Genomic DNA, 21,585 nt, shown 5'->3' with positions numbered 1-21,585 from the left:
TGATTTTTATGTCAAGCCTACAATAGTATAGTTCGTATTACACTCCGTAAAAGAATGGTCGAACGAACGACCCCTAGCAAGCTAGTCCGGTGGATAGAAGCCACGACGGGAGACAATAAGGGCAGTGTAACAAATCTGGATTCATACAAGAACATGGTATTGTCTGCTCTTCAAGGTGGTGCTACGGAGGGTGACCTCATTGCAGAGGAACACAGTTGGTGTCCTAGAACTCTCACATTTGGTGTCATACGCAGGTAACGTGAATATTAGAGGCCAAGAGGTTGGCGTGAGCAGCCAGTTAAACGGTTGCGAAAAACTATAGCCATGAGATAGTAAATCATGATGAACGAGAGGGGTGTGGCCAGGAAAGAAGGAGGAATACTACTACGCCGGAATGGAAATTTTAGTAAAACAAAGGGATAACAGGGAATCGTCCAGTTTTTCACCCGGTCTCAACTTTCTGTGTAGTTTTCACCTGGAGCCGGATTTTCTCTCTGCGCCATGCATGGAGCAATGAAGATCAAACTCCACATAATCATGAGTTTTAGGAATTAATAGACAAGGGGTGCTTTCTCCAAACTACATTTTTTAGTTTTAAACATAAGTATATATTTCGGGAGCGACTTACCGCCTCCCCCTCCCCCCGGACTTACAAAGCTTTATACTGAAGAAGGCAGTAAGTCGCTCCCGAAAGATATATTTACGTTTAAAACCAAAAATTGTAGTTTGGAGAAAACTACCCCTTGCCTATTAATTTTAGGCTGGACTACAAGTAGCAGACGAAAATCTAATCTCTTAGTTATAGGAATTGCTTTGCATTTCATCAATATTTACTTTGACCAATTTTTGCAAGGTACATGGCCATGTAGATGGCACGACAGAGGTCTTTAGACCAAGCCAATTGAAAGAGATCCGAGAGACTCGTAGTAGTAGGAAGGAAACAGGAGAATCAACTTTAAGATTCTAAATCTAATCCACACTAAAAGTCTACGAATTGCTTTTGTGCGCTAGTCGAAAACCAAAATTTGAAAGGGATAATGCGCGTGCATAATACAAAGCTTCAAATAAGCCAATCTGAAAGCATATTTTTTGTAAGAATTTTGTAAAACTAAAGCGAAAGTCTACTCCGTTCTACAGACTCACCACTTGCCCCTACTACAGGTTTCCCTTTTTTTTTCGTTTCTTCAGATGATTTGCCAGTCGAGGAAGTATGTAGCTTATCGGGATGGCTTTCTTGCGTTTTAGTTTGGTCTCCTACAGACTCTTTTGGTTTTTTCTCATTTGAAACCTCGAGATTAGCTGGTATTGGTTGTGCAGTTCTTTCGGTAGACTTGGATTTTTCTTCCAAACTTGAGTCCTTATTTACCGGAGTTTCATCTTTTGCTGGAAGAGACTGTGAGTCCTTTTTGGTCAATTCCAATTTCTCTACTAAATTTGAAGGTTTTTCCATTGGGGGAGTTGGAGATTTCAGATTGGTTTCAGCAGACTCGGAAGTTTCTTTCAATTCAATAGTTGTTCCACCGTCTTTTACTTTTTGAGGAGCTGGTATCACATTGGTGTCCTTAGCTGTGGAACTGATTTCTTTTACATCTGACAGTATGTAGTTATCGCTTTTACTATCATTTATTTCTAAAGGTTGGCTTTGAGCCAATTCCACTTTCTCGCTTTGAAGTTTAGTGTCAGGTTTACTTTCAACATTCAAACTTTCACTTGCTTCACTTTTCTTAACAGGATCCTCGCCTGTTTCTTTCTTAAGATTTGTTGGTTTCGGTTGATCGTTCAGAACAGAACCCACTTTACCAATTTTTGAAGGATCATCTAACTTTCCTGAACTATCAAAGCTTGTTTGACCACTTTCATTTCCACTATCTAACAGTTGTCCAAAAACAACTGAGTCTGTAGAAATATTTTCAAAAGGATGTTCGATCTCTTTAGTTGGTGTTGCTGTTGGAATAATTGGTTCTTCCCCAACATACCAGATGGCTTTTGAGTCGGTATCATGGGCAACAACATCCAATCCATTGTTTGTTTCCACAATTGTAATACTCGTTTTTCGCTCTGGGTCAAGGGATTTTAAGCTTTTAATGTCACTGGACGAACTCGTGTCCTTATCGGGCTGAGGCTCATCTTTATGGTCTTTGTAACTACGGAAAGCGTGTTGGATCGTTTTCGCTGCAGCGTCGAAAATTTGTTTGGCTGCGGAGTCAGTATTACTAATATCACTCCCAGAGGCTTTCTCATCATGAGGTTTCTTAGTAATATCGGCTTCAGGGGTCAGTATTTGTGATTCAATTGCTGCTAAATCTACTTTTTCGATATCTTGGTTAGAAATGTCATCTTTAGTTTGTTGTTTCTCGGTCGATAATTGAGATTTTGCTTCTGAGATACTTTCTTCTGTTGAGATTACTGAATCAGGCTTCAAATTTTTGGAAGAAACATGTTTAGTGATGCCAGGTTTCTTGCTTTCCTCAACATCAGTAAGTTCGTCTTTCTTGTCTTCAATTGGTGAAACACCCTCATTCCTGGGTAAATCATGATCAGTGCTTAGGAGCGGCACAGAGGAACTTGTAATATTTTCAGCATGCAACTCATCTTTTGCAGATTTGGTTCTGCCTTCAACGCTCTTGTTTTTACCATTGGGTGAATCGGTAATTGCACTGTGTGATTTCTTTAGATTCCTTTTGCTTGGATGAGGACTCATTGATGAAGCTTCTGATGAGAAAGATGTCGCTGCATTAGATGCTTGCTGATTGGAATCTGACACCATTGAATCATTTAATAAAGTTTGGGGCTTTAGTGAATCACTTGCTTTAGTAGAAGACACCACTGGTGCGGTTGGTTCAAGTTGGCTTCTATTTTTTTCTGACGTACTGTCTTTGGCTTTCTCCAAATTCCCTTGTTCTAATTTGTCTTTTTCTTCGAATTTGTTTGCACTTGTCTTACTCGATTTAGGGGGAGACACCATTGTCTCACTTAGCACTTCATGTTTGTCAGTTAGTTTACCCGAAAAAGCCTTTGAAACTAATTTTGCACTATCTTTTCTGATTTTCTCCGGCTCCTCTTTTAAAGTTGATTCAGTCTTACTTTTTGAAATATCTGCTTCAGTAGGTTTTCCCTCACTTTTTTCTACATCGTCTTTTAAGGTTGACTGCATCTTTTCTTTAGCCTTTTTTGGATCATTATCTTCAGTCGATTTTACGGAGATGGCTTCTTTAGGAGTTTCCATTTCTAGTTGACCTTCTTGAGATTTACTCGGTTTAACCGCTGACTCTGTTATTTGTCCTTTTCCATCCAAGTTTTTGTCAAGCTTTGTTTGGCTTTCTTTTTTGTCATATTTCTCTGGTGTGGAGTCCACGGTCTTGGAAAAGTTTCTTTCAAAAGTAGACGGAGTTACTTTTTCAGTTGCACTTTTAGGCAATGACAATGCTTTCTCCGAATCGAAATTTTCTTGTTTTTTATCCCCAAGAGGCAGACTCTCCTTAGCACGGTTTGAATCATGATTATCAGCAGAAGTCTGTTCGATATTGGTTTGGATTTGGGTGTTGGGTATCACTGCATTACTTTGTGAAGTCCCTGGAGTGACTTCTCTAAAATTTTTAGCTTTTTCCACGAGATCTTCCTCTCCTTGTATTTTATCTGAAGTTATCTTTTCTACTACTTCATCCTCCTTTTTGTCCTTACTGACATTTCCAGCTTGGTCCTTAGGATCATCTTTCTTATCCTCGGTATCACCTTTTTTCACCCCATTATCATCTTGCTTAGCGTCGGCATCACCTTTCTTAGTCTCAGTTTCAACTTTTTTAAGGTCGAGTGTTGAAGGACTTTTTTCTTCTAGCTTTACTGCGTCAGTTTTCTTTGCTTCACCATCTTCCGATTCCGATTTTGGAGTATGTGCCAACTTCTCCTTTGAGTCTAAAGTTTCCTCAATCTTCCCATATTTATTTGCGGATGTCGGAACATTGTGTTCAGTTTTTGATGATTTCGACGGTTCTTCACCACCCTTATTTGTTTCGTCGCTACTTGTAGGCATTTTTTCAGTTTTTGAAGGGGATTTAGCCAGCATCTTTGGCATTTGTTTCTGAGGAATAATTTCTTCAACCGTTTCTCCATCAATATTAGGCTCACTTTTCTGTGTTAGGTGGTCAGATAGTACAACAGAAGCAGGATCAATATCTCCTTCATCTTGAAGTTTCATTTCATTTGAAGATCGGTTTTCATCTTCTTTAGCAGGCTGAAGCATCATCCACTTATTATACCTCTCATCACTTGGTTGCGTTAATGTTATATCTGATCCTTTCTTGGTACCCTCCTGGGAAACTTGCGAAGCTGGCTCGGTAGTAACATTACTTAGATCCGTCTTTTTGGCAGTTGGTTCATCTGAATCCTTTTCGACCCTATTTTCGTGGCCCATAGTTGGTTCAGAATTTTCAGCAATGTTGTCAATATGTTGACCCTCGAGTCCTTCTTTTGGTTTCAATGAAACTTCAGGAAGGGAGACCACTTTAACTGGATCCTTCTTTTCTGAACCTTGACCAGCTTTTTTTGTATCAGAATCCTTATTTTTGTCACTATCAACTAATGTTTCCTCATTTTTAGGATCTTTTTGTGGAGCCTTTGTTGCTGATTGTAAGGGCGAAACAGTTTTCTTTTCAAGAGATTCTGTTTTGGTATTATCCTTACTATCTTCCTTTCCTTCGACATTCGCATTGGGGCTTTCTGCAGTAGTTCCATCCTCTTTTGAAGTAGGAAGCTTCTGATCAGATTTTATTTCAGTACTAACTTCATCATTGTCCTTGACTTGGCTCTGATTCGCCGCTCTAGAAACGCCTTCAATGTTATCATCCACGTCTTGGGTATCGTTTGCCGTTTTGTCCAGCTGATCTGGTTTGGTATTTTTTGGATCTTCAACAACTTTTATGTCATCAGCTTTGGTTTCTGATGTTGCTTTTCTCTGAGAATCACTAGCCTCGCCAACTTCTGTTTCCTTCTTTATTTTTGCTGGTTTTGTGGTATCTTCAGGATTTTGCTGGGGAATGCTTCCATCAATAGCTGATGGAAGTTTTTCTGCAGAAGCATGACTTAAAGTTTCTCCCTCACTTGTTTCACCAAGTTGAGGACCTGTGGCTATTTTCGTTTTATCTTCTTCAGATGTCTTTTCCTTTAAGTTGTCTTCCTTCATTTTCATTGCATCAACACCTTTTTGCTCTTTCTTGGGATCATTGATTTCCTTGTGTTCACCAGAGCCTTTTTGGTCTTTGTTGAGTTCATTGGTTCCCTTCTGTGCATCAGAGCCCGTTTGGTCTTCGTTCGGTTCATTGAATTTCTTTTGTATATCCAAGCCTTTTTGCTCTTTCTTGGGTTCATTGAATTGCTTCTCTATATCAAACCCTTTTTGCTCCTTGTTGGGTTCTTTGATTTCCTCCTCCTTTGACAGAATAGAATTGGCAAGAGTGCTTTCTACATTGTCGCTGGAGGAGTGAACCATTCCACCCTGCTTTTCTGGCTTATTATTCAGTCCACCTTTGAGGTTACCTAAAGGAGCGAGGTTAGTTTGAATGGTTTCAGGTAGAGTCCCATTGCCTTCGGAGCTCAAGTTACTTTCAGTAGAACCTGATGTAGGGCTGAATGGGGTTTCTTCCTTAAAATCTGCACCAATCCTTGAAGAGCTCTTTTCATCTTTCTGATCTTTCTCCTCTCCTTGCTTCTGATTTGCGTCTTGATGTTTGGTGGAGTGATGTGTTTGGTTTTCATCTTTTAGATTTTCGTTATCTTTAACTTCCTCTTGTTTCTGAATTGTATCTTGCTCTTTGCTATCCTTAAGGTCTTCCGACTTTTCCTTGAGATTACCTTGTTTTGAACTTCCGTCCTCTAACGTCTTTCCTGCTACTTCATCAACCGCACCTGTAATTGAGGTTGATGGAGCGAGTTTATCACTGCTGTTAATGGTCATAATTTCCGTTTTATCTTCCTTTGTGAGGTTTTCCCGTATTTGTTCCGGATTTTTGGTATCACCATCAGCAGAGGTTTCACTCGTGGATTTCGGTGGTGGCCCGTCACTGGTTTCTGGTTTGATATTGACATTTTTAACATGCAGTTTATTGTTAGCTTCATCAGACTTGTTACTATTTGCTTCAAGTGGATTTGAAGTTTCTTCTTTAAAGCTGGTCGATTCTAAATCCTTTTCAAGTGCGTTAGGCGTTTGAACTTCGAGGTTCTTTTGGTTTTGTAAATTATCTAGCCTAGCAGTAGCTTTACTTTCTTCCGGCATTAAATTAGGTTCCATTTTCATTTTGTCATATTCTGGAGAGCCAACTTCAACTGTAGTTTGCCTCGAGATTGATTTGGCTCCATCATCAGACTTTGCTGAGTTGGGGTCAGTATCAGCGAGTGGTTTTGAGCTGTTGTCAGCTGTCGAAGGGTCATCGCGTTTTGCAGTGGAGTCGTTCTCAGCAGTCTCAGGATGATTGTGTTTTACAGGTGAGCCCTTATCAGCAGTTACAGGATCATCTTGTTCCACAGTGGAGCCATTGCTCTTAAATTCCTTTTGGACATTTCCTGCTTCTACCGTTTTATATGTCTTAGAAGTTACAGGTTCCTCAACCACTAATTCAGTTGGTGAAGTGGTGCTATCCTCCTTGAGATCAGTGATGTCTGACTTAACATGTGCTTCATTTTGGAATTTATTTTCTACATTTTCAAATGGGGTGTCTTGACCAGCCAATTTGGAAGTTCCAGTTGCTGCTCCTGGAAGATTTTCGGAGCTATTTTTTTCCTCAGAACGTTTAGAGTCATGAGATTTAGCTGAACCTTGCTTCTCTATTTTGCTAGTCAACTTTGCTGGCTTTTCATCCTCTGGTTTAGAATCTTTCTGCTCATTAAAACTATCCTGTGGTTTTTCAGTTGGTTTACTAACTGTCTGTTTGTCCTCATTTGTATTTACAGGCAAGCTATTATCATGTGTATCAATCTTACTTGAGCTGGGTTTACTTAAATTTTCCTCTGGTTTGATATCACTACTGGGTTTCGTCAAATCCTTTGAACCTTTTCTGGTATTATTCCTAGGAGATTCTATTTGTTCAGTATTCTTCGTGTCTTCCCTATTAGGGTTAGCTGCAGTATTTGCAAGTAGTTCGTTAGTAGAGTGCTTTTCCTCCGTCCCTTTTTTGTCAGTTTTATGTTCGTCAATATTAGAATTAGTTAATCCCTGTCCAGTTTTATCAGGACTAGGAATATCACCTGCGGATTCCAGAGACAGAACTTTCTTAAGTGGATCAGTAGTCTCATTTTTAAGTGATGTTTCTTCCGCCTCCATTTTCTGTTGAATTGGGACAGGTATGTCATTCTGGAGTACGGTCAAGTCTTCTTCTTTTTGTTCTCCAGGGCCCTTGACCTTCGAGTGAGTCGAACTGTTTTTAGGATCATATTCAGAGCTTAGCGTTTTGTCCTTACTTGGTGTTTCCTCTTTTTTCTCATCATACGAGTCTTTATCACCAGTTGTTTTTGCTTTTGGATCGTGACTTTCTATACTCACTGTGTTGACTTTCCCAGAGTTGTCCTTGGAATCTTCGGCCACACTTAGTTTATCAGTTATGTTCTCTGATTTCTCTATTGATGGACTTGTGGTTTTGGTTTGATCTTTACTGACTGCCGAATCCAAGGCAGGATTCATAGATTTTGCATTATCTGCTTCATTCGCAGGTTCTTCTTTTGTCATCCCATTTTCTCGTTTAGATTTTGCTGAACTTGTCTTATCTCTGTTGGAACTACGACTAGCGTTGCCAGTCTTTGCTAATTGATCATTCTCTTCTGCACTGCTATCAGATTTTTTTTCCGTCAAACGGTCAATTTTTTTACCATCTGTTAATTCACTTGCATAATTGGTCTTATCTTCTGGTTTATCTACGATAGGCTCATCCTTGCTTCTCAGCTCAGTTCCTATTTCTTTGCGGTTTTCAGAGCCCGCTTTGGACGAACTTGTATCTTTATTTGGAGATCTTGAGGCTTCACTTGTCGATGCTTTATCTATAGGTTTCGCAGATTCTATCTCGTTGAAGACTTCACCAACAGGACTGACATTTAGTTTAGTAGCTTCCATTTCGTGTACGTCAGGATTTAAACTTACCACAGTTGGTTGAGTGTCTTTTTGATGTTGTTCAGGTTGAGTTCCTTTGGAACCAGATGCTGCAGATTCCCCTGACTTTGGGTCTTTTAGAGCAACATCATCAATTGCCGGTTTCTCTGAGTGGCTTGTTAATTTATTTGCGCTACTTTGCCTACTTGGGTTTCGCACTGTCTCTCCAGGGTCTGGTAACTCATGTTTGTCAATGGTTTCGTCACTGGTTTTAGCTCCATTGGTTTTCTCTGATACGGCTAAGTTTAAGGAACGATCATCCGTGGTTTCTGCCGCAACTTTCTTATCCAGTTCCGAATGTGAATGGCCAGATTTAGTGGCAGAATCAGCGGGGTTATTTTTGGATTTTTCCGAAGTTTGATCTTCGGAATTTTTTGATGGAGAATGATCCGATAATGTTTGTTCTTGAACAACTTTCATTTCATCTTGGTGATCTGAGGGTTTTTCTTCAGTGAACACTTGCCTGGCAGCTTCGTTAGACTCGCTTTCATCGTTCTTGTCTTTATTCAACAGCGTTTCTTTTGCTAGTTCTTTTATTAACTTTTCTGGACTAGGTTTAGGATCCGAAGAAACTTCCTCTCTTATCTCATGAATTTTCTTCTCATCAGAATCCTTGGCCATCACGCTGGCCATCTTTCCAACATCTCCAGGTATATTCACTGGAGGATTCTTAGATGCGTCTTCAGTTTTATCGGGAACTGTTTCCTTTCCATTTATTGCGGAAGAAGATTTAGTAAATTCTTCTGATTCCGGCATGGGTTGGGTCATACCTAGATTAGCGTCTATGTTATGTTTTTGCAACTCATTCGGTTTCTCTTCTTTCTTTTCCTTCGAGGTACCTTGGTTGCTTTCCTCTTTCTGCTCTTTTACCTTATCCGTTGAGTTGGGCGGTACCATTTTTTCTAGAAGTGATTCTTCCTTATTTTTGTCGCTTATTATTTTCGAGTTTTCTCCTTTATCATTAAGGGGACCCTGTTGGGGATTTTCTATTGACCCCGCAATTTCTTTTGAAAGATGATCTTTTTCCTGCTTCTTATTGCTGGATAAAGGTTTATCTGACTCCTGATCATCCACTGATACATTTGCCTCTTTATTACTGTCTGTTTTCAAAAGCATCTCTGATTGCTGAGCAGGATCATCACTTCTTTTTGGAGTAAGTCCATTACTTGGTTGTTGCGGGTCATAGTCCACATTTTTATTATCGACGGCGGAGATGGTTCCGTTCTTCGTGTCTTCCTTTTTCTCGATTTCGTTTACTGCATTAACCTCTTGATTTTCCGTTCCACACTTAGGAATTGAGAGTTTTTCCTCAGGTTGCTTTGAAAGATCCTCACTTTTTACTCCTCCGGCGTTCTCGCTATCTGATGGGGACTTGGTTGTTTCCTGAGAGGCGTCTGCTGCACTCTCTTCTTTCTTTGGAGTAATCCCCGATGTCATCTGCGCCAGATGGAGTGTCTCTGCAGTTGGTTCTTTAATTTCCTGTTTTGGATCCATGGGCCCATTGTCAGGGGTATTTTTCATATTACTTTCACACTTTTCAGTGTCAAGATCCTCAATTTTGTCAGATGAACTTTGTGAAGCTTTGTTATCTTTATCGATGTCATTATTGGATTTTTCAGTTTCTTCATTAAATAATGGTGCCGTTGGTTCTTGGTGAGCTTCTTCCTCCTTTTTCGAAGGGTTTTCCAATTTTTGGTCAGTAGACTCGGTGTTAACCAATGGAGATTTTTCAGGCTCCTGAGTTTTAGTTGCCACAACTTTGCTTTCACCTGATTGAATCTTTGATGACACCTTTGACTGCGAGGGATTGTCTCCAGCTGCAGGTTGATCAATTTCAGCTTGTTTTTGTGAGTCACTAAGTGCATTTTCAGAGTTGGTTTTCAAATTAGTTTCATCCTGTTCAAGATGTGTCTTTTCTTGGTCAATGGTATCTGGTGGACTATTTTTCGGCAATAAGACATTTTTATCCTCACTACTTTCTGGCTGCAACCCTATCAGTTTATTATCAGAAGTCGGTTCTGCTTCTTGTTCCGAATGACCTTTCATTTTTGACCTTTCGAAGTCTGCATCATGTAATGTAGGTTTTGTTACCATTTGAGCTTCTACCCCGGAGACGTTCTTCTTAACTGCGGCCACCTCCGTCTGAGGGTTAGCTTCCATACTAGATTTTTCGGCTCGTGGCTGACCCTCAATGTTAGTTTTCGAATTAATTTCACGTTTTTCATGCTGTTGCTCTTTTTCACTGTCGGCCAAAGCAGATTTTATATTACTTTCCTGAGGTCCATTATCCTTTTCCTTGTCACTTGTCACATTGAGCGAGTTACTATCAATAGGGGCTGAAGGTATAGTATTGGACGAAACCTCTTGGGTATTCTTTAAAACGTTATCCAATTTTGTATCGTTTGGATGGGTTATGTCATGAGGGTTCTTTTCTTTTTCTTGATGGTTTGCAGTAGTAGCTATCTGCTCTTCCAATTTTGGTTCCGAGGTTATATTTAAGGGATTGATCTCCTTGGATACTTCAACGCCAGCATCCTCAGTTTCTGGTTGTGGATTATCGCTTTTGTACTCTGGAATAGTTTCATCCTTCTTATCCTTTCGATCTTTTGTTTCTTCTTTGAAACCGTCAGTCGGTGCATTGTTTTCAAATGAAGAAATTTCAAAATCTTTATTGGTTCCTTCCTTTGGTTCTTCTTCAGTTTTAGCGGAGGAAAGCACTGTTGGATTTGACAAACTTCCTTCCCCTGGGTTTGTAGAACTAGTTTCTCCGTTTGTTCCCATCTTTGATTTTCCTTTGTCTTCACTGGGTGCAGATATTGTGGGGTTTGACGAATTGCTTGCAAGTTGGTTCTTAGAGTTTTCCGTAGTCGTATCTCCATTTTTTTCTGCCTTTGATTTTTCCTCTGCCTCACTAGATAGATCCTTTGTGGGATTTGACAAATTTTCAACAGCTCGTTTCGGAGAGCTGCCTACATTCGTTCCTTCATTTTTCAGATCCTTAGCTACATTTTGATCTTTTTGTGAAATTTCTGACACTTGTCTTTCATCTAAACTAGTCGAACCTATTTCTGATTTAGGTTTTGTAATTTGAAGTGTAGTTTGTGGTTCACTCATAGGTTCACCGTCTTTACTGACAACTTTTCCATTATCCAATAATACGGGTTTTCCGGAATCAGATGATGGTTGGTTTTGGTCCTTATTTTTTACAGAACTGGGTCTGCGGTCGGCTCCAGTTTCTTGCTTCTTTTCCCCTACGCTGCCTAAACTGGGGTCTGATCCAGGTGAGTTATCCGGTTGATGTTGTTTTTGTGCATCCTTAATGGTTATCTTGCCTGCAACATCTCTCGCTCTTTGCTGAGCCGAGCCTGGATTCTTGCCTGATTTAGGTTTTTCTTCTACCGATTTACTTTTGTCGTTCCTATTTACTATATCTGTCTTTTCAGGCTTCTTTGGGGCTTTATCGGATGGTTCAGCAAATGTCTTCATTGAATCTCCATTCACTTTTTCAGGAACATTTTCGACGGCAGGTTCTTTGCTGGTACCAAACTCGCCTGGCACTGAAGCTATTTTCAAGTGGTCTTTTTCATTCGATGTCACGTCATCACCGACTTCATTTGCAGCTTTCCAGGGATCCTCTATATTCACAAAATCATCATCAAACTGCTGTCGCACACAACTACTCCCATCGAGAGAATCAAACGGTGAGAGAGATCTTTTCGTCCGTTTCCTGCCATTACTTTCTTCTATATCACTTTGATTAAGTTCACTAGCCTTATCCTTATTGTTAGTATCACACAAGTTCGAATCAGGTACATATCTACTATCATCTGTTATTTCTAAATCATTTCTAGCTTCTACCAATTGGTTGCCAATTACATCTGCATTACTGAAATCATCTACGGGATTTAATTCTACTATATTGAAAGCATGGGTTAATATTATACAATCCTTACCTTTGTCAGACTTTGGTGTTCCCTGCATGTTAGATTTTGTATTATTTTTGTTCATTTGTTGGGGATTTCCTGCTTCATTTTCTTTATTTTCGCCGTCTTCGAATATGACTCCAGAGAGCTCTGCTTCGCTCATGTTGTCTTCGTCTGTTTGGTTTTCTAAATCTAACTCAGACGAAGGGTTACCTAGGTTTGGATTGGACTCGGCAGTCATATTAGTTGAGGTTTTATTCTCAGCATTTTTGTCAGGCTGCACTTCGGACCATTTTTCGGAAGGGTTACTTTCTATAATATTCTCAGAGTCCGCTAAAGCGAAATCGTCATTTGATTTTCCATTATCGTCTGTTGACTTACCTTGGGATTTATCCTCTATGCTCAGATTATCAACTTCCTGTGGCAACTCATCTTTATGCCCATTAGCTGCATTCGAAGTTGCTGGAGGAAATGTGTTACTTTCATCCTCGAAATTGGCCCCAGATCCCATTGTAGATACTGCAGTTGCTGGTTGATCTTTCACAAGTTTTTCATCTTCTCCCACTATTTTAGTTGAATCACTTGTTCTCCCTTTAAAGTCACGAATAGATTCTGCTAGACTTTCTTCATTCCAGTTGGCATTTTCACTAGTCGTGGTAAGCTCTTTACTTTTTTCAAAATCGGAGGCAACCCCGCTTTCTTTCGCGTCAGTTAGTGGATCAGAAGTAGCTTTTGAGTCAACACTTTCGGGAGGGACCTCCTGTTCCACCAGTGGAGCTGAAGGTAATTCCTTCGAATTTTCTTTGATTCCTCCCCCTAACTTCTTTTCATCCGCCTCAGAGACTTCCACTGCCAAAACAGGAACATTTTCATCCTTTGAGGATGATGGTTCCTTCGGATCACTGCTTTCAGTACTAGCAGTTCCTTCTGAGTCACCATTTTCTGGTAACTTCCCTGAATCACCGGCGTCATCTTGAACTGCGGTGGTTTGTATTCCACCCTTTAATATATCTGTTGAATCAGAAACGTTTTCAGCTTCCTTTTTGGACTCAGGAGCAGATTCAGGTAAGTTGTCTTTTTGTTGTGATGATGGACCCTCCTCTGACTGCGTTTCTTCAGTATTGTTATCATGACTGTCAGATTTGCTATTTGAAGTTTTCTCTGAAGCGGATTCGTCGGTTGGCAATTCATTTTCTTGCTTTGATTCGGTGGATAGAGGTGAGGTTGACTCGTTCAAAAGTGAGGAGCTTGCCCCATTCACGTGGTCGGATTCAGGCGTGTCAACTTTGTCTGGAACAGATTCGTCGTTTTGAGGTGCGCTTGCCAATTCGACCGATTTATCTTGACTTTCAGCTTCCTTTTGATTTTCCTCGTTTACGGAAAATTGACCAGTTTCTTGGCTATCCAAATGACGTTTTTCTACATCTGAGTGAATTTCAGAACCTGCCTTGGTGTCAACATCTTCCGTAGGTTGTATCGGATTATCTACATTTTGCGGCGATGATTTGGTAAGGTTTTGCGCATGCTCTTCCTTTTGAGTGTTGGCCTTGTCTTGATCCAAGTTTTCATCCTTTTGCTCATCAGTTGCTGACTTGTCATCGCTTTCCTTTTTCGGTAAAGCCTGGTTTTCATGTTTAATTGTTTCAACTATTACTTCAGGTTCGACACCACTTGCTTTATCCAAATCAACGGATTTACTTCCTTGGACGGGGGATATATCTTCTCCTGAGAGAGCTTCAGTAACACCAGCTGTCTCATTTACGTCGCCATTTTGAATCTCAGTAGGTGCCACGGAGTCTTTAGTGTTCACTCCAATATCCGCCGCAACTTCAGGTGCAACACTATCGCCACTACTTTCTTTCGCTGGGGCATCACCTTCTGAAATTTCATCACCTTCTATGTTTAATCCAATGCTCGTTGCATCCTCAGACGCTTCATTTCCGTTACTTTTTTCTTTTGCCGAAGCACCGCCTTTTGGAATTCCTCCTGAAGCACCAATTTCAGCAGATGCGGAGTCGGAGTCAGATTTTTTGCTCACTTCCTCATCTTGATGGTCCTCTTTATCGTCCGCATTTGATTTAACTGATCCAGCCTTGCTTTCAGGTTTACCTGCGGGAGGGTCCTGTTCTTCCACTTTTGCGCTTTCAGTCAAACTATTTGTCTTCTGCACAATTTCTGGTTCGATTATTTCTGCTTCTATGGCCTTTATTTCGGCTTCTGTCAGTTCATCTTTAGATGACTCCTCATGAGTTTCTTCTTTGTCTTCTAAAGATTGTACCTTAGGGTTGTCTTTGTTCTCTTCTGAACCCTCGTCCGAAATTTGCTCACCATTCACGTGATCTCCAGTTTGTTCAGTGGATTCAGTTGCTGCTTTGTCAGTTTCATCCTTCTGTGGAGTCGTTTCAGTAGCTAACAAGGAGGCATCATTCGAATCCTTTGCCCCAGGGGCCCCAATTCCATGCGAACTCTCTTCACTTTGGTTTTCATTCTTTTTTTCGCTTTCATTGTCTTCCTGAGTTTTCGTTAAATCCGACCCTTTTTCTGCTAAATGATCAAATTTGGTTTCACTTTCTCCAGATAAAATATCATTTTCAAGTATTAGCGGCTCTGTTTCTTCAGCTGTGGCTGTTATCATAACTTTTTCACCAGGTCCATCACCAATTTCCGAGTTCACTTCATCTTGATTTTCTTCTGAGCTTGGATTTCCTGGGTTTTCTGAAGTAGATTCAATGGTATCGGTAGTACTTTTTTCGACAGGAGGGTCAGTTTCATGCAACTTTTCATCTTTTTCATGTTTAATCATCTTTGCTAGACTTTCTAGAGTGCCATCCATAGGTACCAAATGGCTATCTGCACTTGACGTTTCTTTCATATCCGAAGCTTTCTCGGCGTTTTCGCCAGAGTTTTCAACAATATTTTTCGTATCCTCACTGTCAACTGTCTCCTCTAACTTATTATCCTTTCCAGAAGCATGTACTGATTCTCTTTCATTTATTACTTCCTCTATACCATTCGCCTCGGAGCTGTTGGTATTCGTGGGTTCAGAAAAGGAGCTCTCGCCCTGTTCAGGTTTACCAGTTTTATCCATTTCTTTTTCTTCCTTTTCCTGTTTTATTATATTTGCCAAACTTTCCACGGTGTCATCCATTGGTACTAAGTGGTTATCGGATTTTTCAGCATTGGCTTTCGAATCTTGACTGTTACCTTTTTCGTCCAATTTTTCATGGTCTCCAGAGGTATCTATCGATTTTTTATCACTTACTATTTCTTCTATATCTTTCTTCTCGACGTTATTGTCTTTTCTGGGCTCTGAAGAAGAGCTTTGGTCTTCTTCCCCTTTATTAGTTTTATCAATTTCTTTTTCTTCCTTTTCGTACTTTATCATGTTCGCCAAACTTTCTACGGTGTCATCCATTGGAACTAAGTGTTTGTCGGAGTCTTCAGCAATATTGGTGTCCTGGCCATCAACTCCGGGTTTCAATTTGTCAGAGTTTCCAGAAGTAGCTGATGCCTTTTTCGCGCTTGTTATTTTTTCAGTACCTTGTTCGTGGTCCTTGTCGACATTAGTGGGTTCAGAAGAGGGACTCTTAGCCTCTTCAATCTTATCACCTTTATCCATTTCTTTTTCTTCTTTCTCATGTTTTATCATGTTAGCCAAACTTTCGATAGTATCATCCATTGGAACTAAGTGGTTGTCGGATTCTTCACCAATATTTTTCAAATCCTGATTCTCAGCTTCGCTTTCCAACTTGCCATCGCTCTTAGAAGTATCTGCGGCTGTTACTTTACCTGTAACTTCTCTTATAGCTTCTTCCTCAGCTGTTTTGACATCGGATGATTCAGAAGAGGAGCGCTCGGCCAATTCCCCCTTGTCAGTTTTATCCATTTCTTTTACTTCCTTTTCGTGTTTAATCATGTCTGCCAAACTTTCCACAGTGTCATCCATGGGAACTAAGTGATCGTGGGATTTTTCAGCAGTATCTTTCGAATCCTGGTTATCAGCTTTGTCTTGCAAATTGTCCATGTTTCCAGACGAATCTGGTGGATTTGGTGATTTTCCGTCTGCTTTTTTTTCATCTGTAATTTCCTTCTGAGCGCTATCAAGCTTTTCACTTTTATCAGTTTCATCCAATTCCTTTTCTTCTTTTTCATGTTTTAACATTTTTGCCAAACTTCCGACAGTGTCATCCATTGGAATTAAGTGCTCATTACCCAACGAATCACCATTTTCGATCTTCGCAGTATCCTTAACTTCTTCCTGCTTGTTTAGCCCATTTTCAACGTGCTTTTCATCAGATTTACCTTCCGTGGTTTTACCAGGCTCCTTGAGAATATTTTCTGCCACATGTTTTTCTTCACCTTGTTCCGATATTTTTTCTTCCTGGGCTATACTTGAAGAAACCTCATCTCCCTGCAAATTACTCTGTTTATCAGTGTCCCCTCTTTGTTGAGGCTGATCTTTGTCTTTACCAATTTGAAGATCAGATGAACTTTCTTTAGTCAGAATTCCATCCTTGGTATCGACCAGTTTTGTTTCTTCTGCATTTTCGTTTTCATGAGAATCTAAATCCTTTTCAGCCCCCTTGTCAACAATTTCTTTCTCTTCATCTTGTTCCTTAGGTATGCTATCCTCTAGGCTTTGTTTCTTGACAACTTCACTTTCCTGTGATCCTTGGTGCATCGGATCTACTTCGTCAGTTTTGACATCAGTGGAAGGACCCGCATCACTATCTTCTATTTTCAGATCTGATTTCAATAAATCTTGTTTCTCATCTGCTTCAGCGCATCGTTCGCCAAACGCTATGGAGGGATGTGGGTCATCACTATTCTGCCGAAGAGGAAAACCTAAACTTTTCTTTATATTTCCCGCAGGAACTGCTGACATTTCCTTACTGACTTCTGTGCTTATGTCCGTTTCCATTTTGTCCACTTCAGACGAATCAATTCTAGGCGTAATATCTACTGAATCATCCAATTTAGTCTGCTCCGTTTTGTCATCATCCAATTTTTTACGTCTAAAGATAGTCTTCAAAGTCCTTTGTATAATTAATGCGGCTGTTTCCTGTGACATTTTACTCTTCCCACCACTGCCACCCTTTTTAATTTTCTCATAGAAACGGCGGAAGGCTCTCTGGATTTTGAAAGCCGCCCACTCTCGCCTTTGCATTTCATTATCCAATTCGTGTTTAGCTGTTTCTTCGCCGTCCTCCTCCTTAATAGCAATCAAGGTCTCCGAAGGTTTGCGTGAACTCAATTTTCTCGTTTTGAACTTATTCGTACGTTGAACTGCTTGGGCCGATTGAGTGTCCTTTTCTTCAGTAACATTTTCGTCTGAAGCAACTTCTGTTTGTTCCTTTATTGGTGCCTTCTCGGCACTTCGTTGATTTTTCTTCAATAACTTTTCGTATTCCTTTTTCTCCTTGAAATATTGACTTTCACTCCTAAAACGCTCGTATCCTTTATCCAAGTTTCCATCCCTCTCGATTATTAGTTTTTCAAAGTGTTGCATAGCAAATTTATAGATATCTTCCGGTTTCTCCTTTAGGATACTTTTCGTTAGAGCCTTCATAAGGTCAATGAGACCATCAGGTACGTGGGGAGTAAGCACTGGCATTTTGAACTATTTTGCAAAACTTTCTTTTCTTCACAAATTTCACTTAACTTTGAATAGATACAATTTTTTCTTGAATACGTATTTCACGATTAAAAGACCGATTAAAACTGCGACTGATTGGGAAAGTTATCGAAACGAGTCACCAGGGTATAACCATGGTAACTTGCAGGCATAACAATCAATTACAGCTGATGTCGTTTGAATTTTCGTTAATAAATATAGAATTCCAATTGTGATGGGGCCAATCGATAAGGTTGAAGAAATATCATGCACTATTCCAAGGACATGTACGTTGGACACTTGAAATTATGTAATTAGCCGAATGTTAACCTATATATACACAGATGTTCTTTACATATTAGTTGATGGTATCAGAGACCTACGTGTTTGTTATCCGTATTGATGGCATTGAACTTTCCAACATAAGCACTGTGCTTGCTTCTTGGTTATCTTTATCGATTCATCTATGTATTATCTATTATTTTTCTAGATACGGATATCTTAAAATTCCTTTTTAATATGTCCATGCGAGGGTTTAATTTTCGTTTCATTGTAAGAATATTATATTTTCCACGGACTGCTATTTTTTTTATTAAGTAGGGTGTATATATTTGGGAACAGTGTTGGACTCCCGTAACAGTACGCTGTTGGACTATCAGCTAAACACCTCCCTGTTATCAGAGAACTAGCCTGGAACCGTTTGACACATTACTTTGGGCTAGTCCTCCCGCTCTCCCGGCTTTGGGAGTCTTAAAGTCAGGGAACTCCTTTCAACAACGGAAAGGGAGGGGAGGACGGGAATTGTCAGTTCAGGGAACCTCTTACCGTCCGATTTCTCCACCGGTCGAGTTCAATTTTCTTCGCAATAAGAAGAGCCCGAACATAATGCGCAATACGATTCCAGCTGCCAGCGTCCTTTAGCACCTCTCTGATAAGTTTGTCTGGAGAGAGCCCCCCAGTGCCTACATAAAGCTGCTGATGAAAGCGGTCCCACCTCTCGCAAGAGAAGAAGGTGTGTTCAGCGTCGTCCGCCACTCCATTACAGAACACACAATCAGGAGATCGCGCCTTCCCAATCATGTAAGACTGAAAACCTCCATGCCTGCTTAGAAGTTGGGTAAGGAAGTAATGAATCTCGGCGTGCGTTCAGTTCAACCACGGATATAAATTGTCGATAAGCCGCGCAGTCCATCTGCGCCTTGCCAGGAAAGTTGCCACGCGGTAAGGGTGCGTTTACGTTTTTCACGGGGAACCACCTCTCTTAAGTTTTTGTCCTTACGGCGATAGATACATAGCTTTGCGCTCCTTGGCGTCAATCACCGCCTGCTCGATCTCGATGAAAGCAGTTTGTATGTCTCGTTTCATTCTTCCCATGATGTTAATATCGTCATAGGTGGCTTTAAAGTCGATGAGAAGATGGTGTAACTAATGTTCATATTCCAACAGTTTTTCCATCGCTTGCCGCAGAAAGAAAATCTGATCAGTTGCTGATTTGCCTGGAGTGAAGCCTCTTTGGTATGGGCCAATGATTTTCTGGGCGTATGGGGCTATCCGGCCCTTGCTAGACCGGCGGAGAATATCTTAGATGGTACTCAGGTATGGTACTCAGCAACGTGATACCTCTATAATTGCTGCACTAGGTGATATCTCCCTTTTTATGTATAAAACAGATAATGCCCCGTCTTCAGTCGTCAGGCATTGATTCGCTGTCCCACCCCTTGAGCACAAGTTGATGAACCACTTGGTGTAATTGGTCGCCTCCATATTTAACCAATTCGGCTGTAAATCCATCGGCTCCTGGCGACTTACAATTTTTAAGGCGATGAATTGCATGGACTGTTTCTTCTACCCTTGGTGGTGGGAATATTTGTCCGTCGTCTTCAGTTGGTGGGACCTCCGACTCGCCGATGTTCTGGTTGTTCAGTAGCTCACCGAAGTACTCAACCCATCGCTCCAATATGCCCATTCTGTCGGAAATCAGATTTCCCTCTTTGTCTCAGCAGGATGAACATCGAGGTGTATAAGGCTTCATCCTGTTGACTTGTTGGTAAAACTTGCGCGCCTGGTCCGGTTGCTCCCTGTACTTTTCTAGTTCACAGACTTATTGGTACTCCCAGGGTTCCTTTTTCCATCTGTGAAGTCGCTTCTCCACTCGACAGAGTTCGTGATAATTCTCTACGCGTGCCCGCGTTCTTTGAGAATGCAACATTACTCGGTTTGCGGCATTCTTTCGTTCCGTTGCTAGTTTAAATTCATCGTCAAACCAGCCGTTCCGATTCTTTTTGCGGCTGGTGCTAAGTAGTATGTATTTGTTGTACCAATGATAACGTTCTTCAGGTGATTGTGAAGATCATTTGCTGATGCCTCATCTCCAGGATCTCTGTTGACTGCGGCTATTGCGGCATCCATTTCCCTCTTATAGGTGTTACGAAGGGCTCTGCTGTGGATGGCTTCTGTGTTAACTCTCTCCTGATTGTCAGAGGGGATTCTGAGTGGTGTTGCCAACGAGATAGTGGTCCGAGTCTATATTGGCCTCCCTATATGTTCTGACATTCATCAAGGCTGAGAGTTGGCGGCGTTCAATTAACATGTGGTCAATTTGGTTGAAAGTGGTCCCGTTTGGAGAGGCGTGGTGCCCACGTTTGTTTGTGGACCGCTTTCCGCGCAAACCAGGTACTTCATGTGACACTGCTAATTGAATAATCCGCAGTACATTATCGGCCTGAATACGGGCTTCGTCCCTACTTGGCTGTTAAAATCCCCAAGTATGATTTTGATATCATATCTGGGGCAGGCTTCGAAGGTTCGTTCAACTGCCTCATAGAAGGTATCCTTTTCCGACTCTGGAGGCTCCTCTGTAGGGGCGTGAACGATAATGAGGCTTATATTTCTAAACTTGCCTCGCAAGCGGAGAGTGCATAGCCGTTCGCTTATGTTTTCAAAGCTGGTAACAGCAGGTTTCATTTTTCGGCTGACTAAGAAACCTACTCCGAGCACATGGTTTACTGGATGGCCGCTATAATATATAGTGTAGTGGCTCTTCTCAAGGAAACCGATCCCTATCCAACGCATCTCTTGCAATGTTGTTACATCAGCCCTATATTGGGACAGGTTATCGGCTAGCTGCTTTTCAATCTCAAAGTCTCTATTCCCATTTGCAATAAAACGTGGAAAAATAATTTAGGGGAAAATGCATAGCAATAAAAAAATTAAAAATTAAATATTAAAGAAGATGGTAAAGGGTATTATTTGAAGACAATTCACTAAACATCCTACGTGCGGACAAAAAAATGTGATATTAAAAAAAATTAATTAAATTTATTTTCATAATCTTAGCTATAAAGAAAACTTACAGTGAGAACGGAGTGTGAGCTTTTAAATCTTCTCACCATTGCCTGCTGTTTGGTGAAAAGAAAGTTCTTTCTAATTATTCAAAGAAAATATTTTTTTTTAATACATGGACGTGTTAAAAAATCTTAGAAAGATACATCCATTTCAGCTCTGCCATGTGAACGTAAAAGCTGTGGGATTCATGCCCACTAAAAAACACTCCCACCTCTCTCCTGCCCTTGCGTCACGAGACCACCATTTTGACATCACTTCGCGGGGCAGGTATGCCCGTAGGCTTTCATGTTTCCAACTCTGCAGTCTTCGGCTTCTTTGCTTCCTTCAGCAGCTCCATTCTGTCTTTAGGTTACAGCCTCTCCATTTCTTTGCGTTCTTCTTGCGCGTGCTTCTCTCAGGAGTTGTGTTTGCATACGGATAATTGCATGGATGACCGAGGTCCACTTTGCCTCCGACCTGAGCATTTCCCGGATTAAGTTTTTGGGGCTCACGCCGACTTCCAGGGCCTCGCTCAGGCTTCTTCTCTCCTCCCGAAATTTCGGGCACTCAAACAGCACATGCTCCGGGTCCTC

General features: G+C 40.9%; 1 protein-coding gene across 5 annotated transcripts in view; it reads right to left on the bottom strand.

The window, feature by feature from the left end:
• Positions 1–17,774, bottom strand: part of LOC119650761 (titin homolog) — a 29,951-nt gene extending 12,177 nt beyond the window's left edge. For 2 of the 5 annotated variants that reach the window (XM_038053857.1, XM_038053852.1), the window contains exons 1-2: positions 12,085–17,774; positions 1,144–12,042 (exon numbers count right to left, since the gene is read on the bottom strand). In XM_038053857.1, coding sequence (XP_037909785.1) covers positions 1,144–12,042; positions 12,085–17,668 — 16,483 coding nt within the window. In that variant the 5' untranslated portion in view covers positions 17,669–17,774. The remainder of the gene's footprint in view (positions 1–1,143; positions 12,043–12,084) is intronic. The other 3 variants (XM_038053855.1, XM_038053854.1, XM_038053853.1) reach the window with 3 other exon arrangements.
• Positions 17,775–21,585: the final 3,811 nt, after the last annotated feature.

Source organism: Hermetia illucens, chromosome 3 (genome assembly GCF_905115235.1).
Source record: "Hermetia illucens chromosome 3, iHerIll2.2.curated.20191125, whole genome shotgun sequence".
NCBI lineage: Eukaryota > Metazoa > Arthropoda > Insecta > Diptera > Stratiomyidae > Hermetia > Hermetia illucens.
The sequence above is the reverse complement of the archived record's forward strand: the minus strand, read 5'-3'. Positions and strand labels throughout refer to the sequence as shown.